The sequence below is a fragment of the Callospermophilus lateralis genome, chromosome 17 (genome assembly GCF_048772815.1).
Source record: "Callospermophilus lateralis isolate mCalLat2 chromosome 17, mCalLat2.hap1, whole genome shotgun sequence".
In the NCBI taxonomy this organism is placed as follows: domain Eukaryota; kingdom Metazoa; phylum Chordata; class Mammalia; order Rodentia; family Sciuridae; genus Callospermophilus; species Callospermophilus lateralis.
Genome location: NC_135321.1, coordinates 12105977 through 12116303, shown reverse-complemented (window position 1 = coordinate 12116303; position 10327 = coordinate 12105977). Strand labels below are relative to the sequence as shown.

At 43.0% G+C, this 10327-nt stretch overlaps 1 protein-coding gene across 1 annotated transcript; it reads left to right on the top strand.

Moving 5' to 3' along the window:
- The first annotated feature begins 574 nt into the window (after positions 1-574).
- Serpinb8 (serpin family B member 8) lies at positions 575-9896 on the top strand. Its single transcript, XM_076836705.2, has 7 exons — positions 575-764; positions 920-1096; positions 2420-2557; positions 4301-4418; positions 6710-6852; positions 7897-8049; positions 9377-9896. Exons 2-7 carry the CDS (start codon positions 929-931, stop codon positions 9779-9781), a joined length of 1125 nt encoding a protein of 374 aa, XP_076692820.1. The 5' UTR covers positions 575-764; positions 920-928; the 3' UTR covers positions 9782-9896.
- The last annotated feature ends 431 nt before the right edge of the window (positions 9897-10327 follow it).

Below are 10327 nucleotides of genomic sequence, written 5' to 3'. Positions count from 1 at the left end.
TATTCACTAGGAGTTATTTGATTCTTAGAAGATTCTACATACCTTACGCTGGAGACCACAAGCTGAAAGAGAAGTAGCAGTAATGTGGGGACTTTGTGTAATGATGAAGGGCTCAGGCCCTGGAATCAAAATGTAGGCTCAGCAAGATGATCCACCGGAAGAACTGAGAACAGTGCCTGGCAAGGACCCTGCTGGCCATGGTCACACTGAGGGACGAGGGACTAAGCAGGTTTCGGAGGGTGTCCCGGCCCTGGTTTTCAAGAATGGTATCAGTGAGAATGGGCCACTCACTATTGGATATTTTGTGGAAAAATCTAAAACCAAGACCCCCACAGTGTCTTAGTCTTCTGTTGGCACTGTGACACCTTCCTACAAAGTTAGTGGCCGCAACACCATGAATTTATTATCTTATCGTTCTAAGGGTCATAAATTCAAAATGGTACCCAGAGCTGTTCGTTGCCTTCCTTCCTTCCTGATTTCCTTCTTCCTTCCCTCTTTTCTCCCTCCCTCCTTCCTCCTGGAGGCCCCAGGGATATCTGTTCTCTTCCTTTTCAGTCTTCTGGCGGCAGCCAGATTCCTTGCTCAGTGGACTTGCATCCATCTGACTTCTGCTTCTGTCCTCAGGTCTCATTCTCCGACGCTGATCCTCCTGACTCCTTCTTATAAAAGCCCTTGGATTCCACAAAAGTCACCTGGATGATCCAGGATAATCTCCACATCCAGAATCCTTAATTTAGTCACATTTGCAAAGGCCCTACTGCCAGGTAAGAGGAGGTAGTCATGGACTGAGGATGGGGAGCAGAGGTCCTGGGGATGCAGTTGTTCGCCTGGAATGCCTAGTGTCTGAGGTTGGGGCACTGATGAGGGTGTGACTCCAGGAGGGCTTGGTTGATGTGCCTCTGTTCTGAATTTGGTCCAGACCTTCCAGATGGATGATATCAGTGACGCAAATGGCACTTTTGCCATCACCTTACTCAAAATGTTGGGTGAAGAGGACAAATCACGGAACGTATTCTTCTCCCCCCTGAGCATCTCCTCTGCCCTGGGCATGGTCTACCTGGGGGCAAAAGGAAACACCTCAGTTCAGATGTCCCAGGTATGCATGCCTGCTGGAAAAAAGCAAAATAACAAGACAGGGAAGACAGGGTTCTTCCCCCCACCCTCCTTACATACAACTGATCTTTCTTATTCTCACTCCAGCTGGTGGAAGCCAGGGTAGCCAGTAGGCGGGAGGGGGCGATGCCTACCGGGGCAGACAAGGGAGAAAGCTGAATGGAGTAGGATGGGTCATGTCTTCTGATGTTTATGGGAGAAATCAAGCTATAAAGTTATTTTCTTCAAATAAAGCAATCACATATTCTAGTGAAATAACAACCTTTGATAAATAAGGTTTAGTGAAATAACATCTTTGATAAATAAGGTTAACTATCACTGTGTCTCACAAAGGAAAAAATTTCAACCTTGTTATATTTAAAACTTTTGATAACATTATGTTTTAAATAGAAGTGCAGCTGTGTAAATGGTCTTCTTATTAAATGGAGTATTTGTAGTGTATGCTTATGCAGAGCAGAAGAAAAATGTAACATAAATATGAATTTAGATCTTTTGGGGTTATTTAGAAGGAAGGCATAATCTGATTGACCCTAAATGGTATGGACACCCTAATCTATAAACAAGGTGGTGGCTAATACTTAAGGGACATTTTCCCACCATGTGGTAAAAACATTCCAGAAAGTTGTCACATGGCTGTCCCTTTGCCACTCACATCAGGGGTGTACGACAGTCTCCTGCAGTTGAGACCCCAGCTGAGATTCAGCAGTGGTGGTTTCAACTCTCTGAGGGAGGCTCTGAACTGAGGTGACTGGGAGATACAGGAAAACCCTTGCTTATCACTGTGACTTCACTTGTAAATCAATCTGATTTGGAGAACTTCTATAAAATTGCAGAGGAAACATTTTTTTTGTTTTTATTTGTACTCTTTTTTTTTGCAATCGCTGGGTCATATTAGATTCACCCCAGCTACTTATTTTTTATGTTCTACCTCCTTCCTGGGTTAATGCATGCTTCTTTCCTGGCATGGATAAATCTGCTACACCAGTGACTCTCACCCAGGTGGGGATTTTGCCTCCCTAGGGACACCTGGTGAGGTCTGAAGAGTTTTAGTTTTCTTAGGGTAGAGATGCTACCGTCCTCTAGTGGTCAGAGGCCAGAAATGTTGCAACACATGCTACAAAGCACAGGGGTAGCTACTACCAAGAGTTATCAGGCTCCAAATGTCAATAGTGCCAAGTTGAAGCCCCTGCACAATTAAAGCAATTAAAAAAGAGACCTGTATGACGTTCAGTCCAGAATTTTGCTTGGAAATCTCTCTTTGGGGCAGTATACTGCCATGTTAAATATACTGCCTTTCTACTCCCAGGCTCTCTGTTTGAACAGAGATGGAGACGTTCACCAAGGTTTCCAGTCACTTCTCACTCATGTCAACAAACCTGGTACTCAGTATGTGCTCAGAACTGCCAGCCGACTCTTTGGAGAAAAAACGTGTGATTTTCTTTCGGTAAGTAGTACTCACACATTGATGAAAGCAAGCTGAAAATAAGAAATCACAGAAAAAGCAGAGAATGAAGAGCTCTACCACCTTAAAAATGTGCTTAGAATTACATGTCTGCAGTTATAATTCTGAATTTTACTTTATGCCACTATGCATAATCCACAATGCTCCTGGGTTACGTCTTTTTAAATTAGTTCTGATATGTCCCTCCCTGAAGCCAGAGTCAGTATACTTCCATCCTCCTGCACCCAGATGTTTTCTCCCCCTTCCCCATCTCTGAGAGACAGCATCAGTACTGGACAAAGCTCCTCTGCAGTGAGTTCCACCTGTGTTCATTCAGCTGATTTCTGCTGAGGTGGCCTCTCAAGCTCTCTTAAATTGGCTCCCTTCTCAATCACCACCGGCGATGCTTAGGTTTGGATTTACTGTATCTTTCAGGTTACCATCCACTCCTCCTGATTGGCCTTCCAAGTCTTGCCAGGCCCTTTTGTTTATCTTATAAATCTACTTTCTTTCTAAAGTGAAAATCTATTCACACTTCAGCATTTGATTCCAGAGTTCCCTGGTCTACTCTGAGCCCAACATAACACAATAAGTGAGCTCCAAAAAATTATGCCATAGAATATGCAAAGTGAGCCTGCCTTGAGATTAATGAACAATCAGGGCAAGCGTGGCCATCTGATTGGCACAGAGTTCCAAGGTTCTTATCCAAGATTCAGAGATACCTTGGTCCTGGCTGCCGTCTGATGGTGTCATGCAAAAGTTGTCTGCTCTGGACTCACCTATCACTGGAGGTGATTCTGGATCTCAGAAATGTTCTGGTGAACCAACATTCATTTTTGAACATCCGTATGATCTTTGAATATTGGGGACGTAGGAAACCAACGTTCGCCTTTTTCAATTGCTTGGCTCCTAAAATATTTGCGACGCTTAGAAGATGGGAGCTAGATGCTATATCTAAAAACAGATATTTGTCGGGGGAGTGATCTGGGATTTAATGTACTAGATACAAGCCTTTCCTGATTTGACCCCAGCTTATGTTTAAATTCCCTGAAACGCACAAACATACAGACACACTCACATGTACACACAAATATGTACACATGCACACACGTTTATGTACACACACATGCATGCACATATTCACACTCACTTGCTCATGTGCACACACGCTAATCCAAAACTAGCACACTCCTCTCCCAGAGGACTTTCCTTGCTCCATATTCTCCCAATCAACCATAATGTCCTAGATCTAAAATGCTTTTTCATTATTTGTCCAATTGTAGATCTGATTTCTTGACAACTTAGTTCCTGTCAGTCATTCAACAAGTATTTCAAACACTGGTTGGTACTGGCAATGTGGAAATGTAGAGTTGGATTGCCTACTGGGGTAAACAGAAAATCAAAGTCAATGCAGAATATTTGACAGGGATGTTCCTGGGCTGTTTGGTGCAAGGGTGGTGACAGTCTTCACATCTTGAAAGTGTCTGTGTTTGGACTGTCTCTTATCAGGCTGTGGGCCATCTCATCAGACACCAAATCTCCACCTGGTGTCCAACACCTAGCAGAGTGCTAGGCACAGAGTAGGTGTTCCACACATTTATGGTGATTGCATGAACACATCTTAAAATACAGCATGACCTCTGGAAGCATGTATAATACAAACACGTTAAGAGGGAAAAGAAATTTCTTTCACAGTTGTGGGCACCTTTGTTGAATCAGGTCAAACTCAGCCTTGTGTGTTTGTAGACCTTCAAGGAATCCTGTCAGAAGTTCTATCAGGCAGAGCTGGAGGAGCTGTCCTTTGCTCAAGATACTGAAGAATGCAGGAAGCACATCAATGACTGGGTGTCAGAGAAGACTGAAGGTAGGAGGCTTTAATGTAGGTGGACCTGGAGGTACCATGCAAGGGGAGGCGGGACGGAACCTCCAGGGTGCTACCGCCATGACCCAGTTACTAGAGGCTTCTTTGTGGGCTTTCTGGGTTTTCGGGCCAATGATGCATTTCTGTCATTTCTCTTGGGCTTACCACATTACAAATTAGGGTTAACATAGTGAAGTAAACTTAATGTTGGGATTTCAGACTCCATGTTCCACATTATGCTGGAAAATCCCCAATAAATGCTTCTTTTGGGGGCCTGTTTATCTTCTCCCAGGGAGACCCTGGCCATGAGCTGATGCAGATGATATTCAGTTAGATTGCAGCCTAGTGACATCAGTTCCCGGGGTCAGATGACCTTTCTGTGGTACCTGAACTAGTTTTTTTTTTTCTTAAAATATACACTTATATAGTTTATTAAACTGAATAATAATATATAACACATACAGTTACACCCAATTATACTTTATTATAATAACAAATAACTATGAATTTGTCCCCCTTCCTTAAGTGACATATCATTTAACTTGAATAAAAATGGACAATAATGAATAGGAGTTTCTTAAAAGAACAGAGGTATGGAAGTAAAAATTGTTCTGGAAAACAAGAAAAGTCCCTTATCCAGAGTAGGTAGGCTCTATTTTATTAATTCTTTGAAATTGCTGAGACTTGACATTTAGCCTAAGCAATTTTAGAAACAATCACTTTTATCAATGTTTTCAGGATGAATGTACCGCTTTTAGTTTACAGCTTTTTGATTGTGTCACTCTAATTTTGGCATCTTTGGGGCAGGTCAAAATCTCCAACTATGACTGTGTACTTTTCAATTTTTCTCTGTAAGTCTATCAATTTTTACCTTATAGATTTTGAAGTAATCCTATTAGGCAAATATAACTTCTAACCTATAGCTACTTTCTTTTCATTTTTGAAGTTACTCATTTTATCCATGATGTCTATTGTTTACAAAAATTATTATTATTAACTTTTATTTGGTATTTGCTTGATGGATTTTCTCCATCAACTTGCTTTCAAATGGTCTATGTTCTTACATTTTGAATGTAGCTTGTGTAAGTGAACATACATTGACCCCAGCCCCCCTCTCTCTTTGTCCACTTAACTGTGGCTACTCTTGTGTTCTGAGCTTGACCTTTCCTAAATTTTCTTGAGGGGCCACTAATGTGGAGCTGGCAGTGTGCCCTGTTCAGCTCTCTTTCCATCCCACCAGAACTATTTCTGTCAGCTCTGGATTAGTGTGTAGAGAAAAAGGGCACACTTTTAAATCCCACCCCCCTCCACCTACCTAGCAAGAAATGTAGACTATTCTAAAAGAGGAATGAAGTCACTTATTCATCCTGGCACCCAGTATTTCATCCACTCAGTCTACGGCATACCCACACCAGTTTACACAGCAGCGATGCCCATGATCATACTGAGAGCCTGTGCAGCCATCAGTGGGGGAGAACTTTTCCCACCATCTGTCCCCAGGCTCTTGCTCGCCAGTTGGCCTAGCAGTACTGTCACCTGAGAAGTTTCTCCACACCCTGCCCATTCCCCCTGTGCCATCACTTCCCTGAGGCTGACCACCCCATAATTTCCCAGAATTTTAGAGCTGGAGGGGCTGGTGAATCCCCTCTGTCATTGGGACAGCTCAACTTGGGTCCCTCTGTTCTATCCTCCAGTTCCTCTGTCCCATTCACTCCTCTGAGATGGCCTGACCTCTCCCACCCCCAGGTGTGTATTCCCCATCCTTTGGGAGATTTGAAGGTTAGCTCAGAGCAGTGGTTCTCAGCCAGGGGTGGTTCTCGCTCCAGGAGACGAGATGGTTAAGACATTTTCGGTTGTCACAATCGCTGAAAATTCTGCCGGTTCAACATTCTACGATGCACAGGACAAAGATGTATCCTGCCCAGGATGGCAGTACTGCTGCATTATGTCAATAATGATGCTGAGATATTACCATGCTAGGGTCAGTCAAGAGCCCACAGTGAAAATGAAAACTTGGGTTATTTTCTCCGCTCACCCACTGGCCACCAGTGTGAACTTGGCACAAAACAGGGCACATGCTCTGATCCTGAATTTCTGTATCTAGAAACTGAGGGTAAAAACCAAAGTTACCGTACACACGTCAAGATGGTTCTTGAGGGATAACTGCTGCACTGGGTGTGAAAGACAGACCTGGCCTGGCTCCTCACCAGCCCCGGGCTTCGTATGTCCAGGGGTTGAAGAAGAGTGTGTAGGATCCCCCAAATCACTAGAAACTTTTCTTGTATTCTTCACAGGCAAGATTTCAGAGTTGCTGGGTCCTGGGACAGTCGGTCCACTGACTAAGTTGGTCCTTGTGAATGCCATGTACTTCAAGGGAAAGTGGAATGAGCAATTTGACAGGAAGTATACAAGGGGAATGCCCTTTAAAACCAACCAGGTGGGAACATATTTTCCCATGTATTGCTACTTCTTTAAAGCATATGATGAATGGAAAACTGAATAATTTATTTCATGCCATCTTGGTTCTTAATCTATTTCAGAATGAATTTAATATCCCCTCACTTTAATTGGACTAGGAGAAAAAATATATCTTTAATTGGACTAGGAGAAAAAATAATTGTATTGATAGTTATGTTTTTACATACATAGTGACACTATGTTTTTACATACATAGTGACACTGTCTATATTTACTTATGATACCTTTCTGCAACGTGAGTGGCAGTGATTGCTGTATATTGCCTTGGAATTCTTGATCCTACAGTTCTGAACAAAAGAAAAAAGTCTCAGCAGATATTAAAGTTAACTTTAAAAACAATTTTCTGCCTTTCCCTTTAAATGTGGTAATGGCTAAGGTCAATATTGTTAGATAGGAATCTGACCTTCATTAAATTGACCTCCTGACAACAGCATATTGCCCAAAGATATGAGAGTAAGCATATATTTAAAGCAAGCTTTAAAAATGCCTGACCTTATACATCTTGTCAAGTTCCCCTCCCCAAGAAAACCAAAGCCATAAAGTAAATTATGTAACTGGGCAACTTTTAGAGTAAAAATATAATTCCCTTTGGCCTATTCATCTTTTCTAGCCAGATCCTTCAGCCCCATAGCTGAATATTAGTTCATGCTCCTCTTAACTTGGAGAAATAATTTTTAATTATAAGGTCCATGGGAGTGCTTCTCTATGGAACTTCTCAAAAGAGCAAACAGAATTTCTTCCAAAAATAATGTACTCTTTTATGTCCTTCTGCATTCATCAAACTGTTCTCTCTCACCTGGTAATAATACTTGTTTGGGGGAACAATAGCCTATTCTGCTCAACACTGAGATACACTAATGGAGATTTGACTTCTAACAGCATGAATGCATGGGAATAATAATTGTCTTACACTTCTCTAGAGTTCTGTGAGTTAAATATATATTATTTTGATGAATTGTGCTTATTTTTAAGGATCTAACTTTCAATTTCATGTTTTCGCTAGGAACAGAAAACAGTGCAGATGATGTTTAAACAAGCCAGATTTAATTTGGGGTACGTGGAGGAGGTGCACACCCAGGTCCTGGAGCTGCCCTATGCAGAGGAGGAGCTGAGCATGATCATTCTGCTTCCCGATGACAGCACTGACCTTGCCACGGTGAGCCCTAGGCAGCCAGTCTGTGTCTGTGGATTCCAGATGAGTCCATTTCTTCAAGTCCATCTGCCAGATGGCATTTAAAGTTCCAGTTATGGGTTATTACAAGTGCTGCTGGGGAACACTGATGCATGTGTTTTGGTGAATATGTATACTCATTTATTTTGAGTATATGTCTTGGAGTGGATGAGTATTGGTGAAGCTGCAATAGCATTCTTTATTCTAAAGGGCAGGATTAGAACCCCAAGAACCCAGTAACTCTTGGACAAAAGTCCTGGAAGAAGGGTAGGGATTGGACTGAGCAGTGTTTCTCCAATATTAACGGGCATATGAACCTTCTGGGGATCTTGTTCAAATGCAGATGTTGACCCAGTGGACTGTGCTTTGAGACTGCTGTTCTTGCAAGGTTCCAGGTGGAGCAGATACTATTGATTAACAGACCACATGCTGAATAGGAAGAGTCTAAAGTGCACGTGAGGGATTTACCTTAAATAGGAAGAGAGAAGAATTTTCTCATGATAGAACAGAAACAGTCCAGGAAAAGTGAAGTAAACTGGGAAGGTAAAAGGTGCAGGATCCCTTGTGTGTTGGTAAAACATCTCCCTGAGAGCTGGGAGTGGCCCTTGTTTTTAGTTTGCTGAGTCCCATGGAGTCAATATTTCCATCCTGGCTGATGAGTTCCAGTTCAGCATACCAGTGAACAGGAATGTGAGGGCAGGGCCACTGGATTTCCTCAGCTTCTCTGTGGAATCAGAAAGGTATAGGCATTAGTCAAGAATGGATCTGTCATGGCCACCTCAGGGAGAAATTTAGGAGAGCTTAGGAATAGAGCCAGAGTCAGAACCACTGACACTGGAAAGGGACACTCAGCTGGGCACCATTTGCTAAAGGAATGGAAGGTGCAAACGGAAGCCAGTGTCCTTCCTCCTTCCTTCCCTCCTTCCTTATGGATCAACAGAATCAGAGATGAGTCTGACTGATGAAACTGACTGATTATATGAATATGAATATAATTAATTGGTCATGTTTTTTATAAAATGTCAAAATTTTTTTTAATATTTAAAATGAATTTAGTGAAGATTGTTTCTATTAATACTTCCTGTTTCTCTAAGGTGTTTTCTAACTCTTCAACTCTTATATCCATAAGACAGGGAAAAGATGGGAATTTGAGGGGATGCTTAGTGTTTTTATAGCCAGAAAAACATCTGAAGACAGTGTTGGACAAGAACTCACCGTTTAGCTCCATGTCATGGGGAGAGGGGTAATATGTGGGTGGTGGCCACAGGCTGTGTTCCTCTAGAGTTTAAGATTTGACACTTTGCTGTTCCAGGTGGAAGAAGCGCTTACATATGAGAAGTTCAGAACCTGGACAGATCCAGAAAACATGAAAAAAAGTAAAGTTCAAGTTTTCCTTCCCAGATTAAAGCTGGAGGAGAGCTATGACTTGGAGTCTTTCCTTCGCGCTTTAGGAATGACTGACGCATTTGAGGAAACCAAGGCCGACTTCTCTGGAATGTCAAATAAGAAGAACATGCCAGTGTCCAAGGTTGCCCACAAGTGCTTTGTGGAGGTCAACGAGGAAGGCACCGAGGCAGCTGCAGCCACCGCGGTGGTCAGAAATGCCCGGAGTGTGAGAATAGAACCAAGATTCTGTGCAGACCACCCCTTCCTTTTCTTTATCAAGCACCACGAAACCAAGAGCATCTTGTTCTGTGGCAGGTTTTCTTCTCCGTAAAAAGAGCGCAATTTCTGTACCTGCCCTCCTTTCCCCTCTGCCTGCTCTGCCTGAGTTAAAATTCCACCTGACCAAATTGGTACAGTGGCTTGAATGCTGAAATAAAGTGTGTGTGCACCTGGTAGTTTGCAAACATCTTTGTGGAAGTCACCAGTGCCGTGCAGAGGGCAGAGGGTGGATCACGGAGACCTCAGTGTGTGAAATTGGGCTGGGAACACTTGATTTGCATGATTGGGGTAACTTTTGCTGTCTCTGCCCTCTCCTGATGTCCTTGTCCACTGTTTGTGAGCATCTCAGGACTCATGATCCAGCCCTCAGTGTGCTCTTCCATCCTGCCATGACCACCACTCTGCCCACCACCACGGCCAGGCTAACCAGGGGACCCCAGGGCACAGGCCCACTACACACAAAGCCATGGGTGACGCCTACAGAGTCAACACTGGAGCCTCTCAGAGTCTCACTAACAGCTGAGATTGTGTCTGTCCCCCAGTGTCTCACAGGGACTCATGAAAACAGCTCTTTGGGCACTTATTTGCACAAGCCACA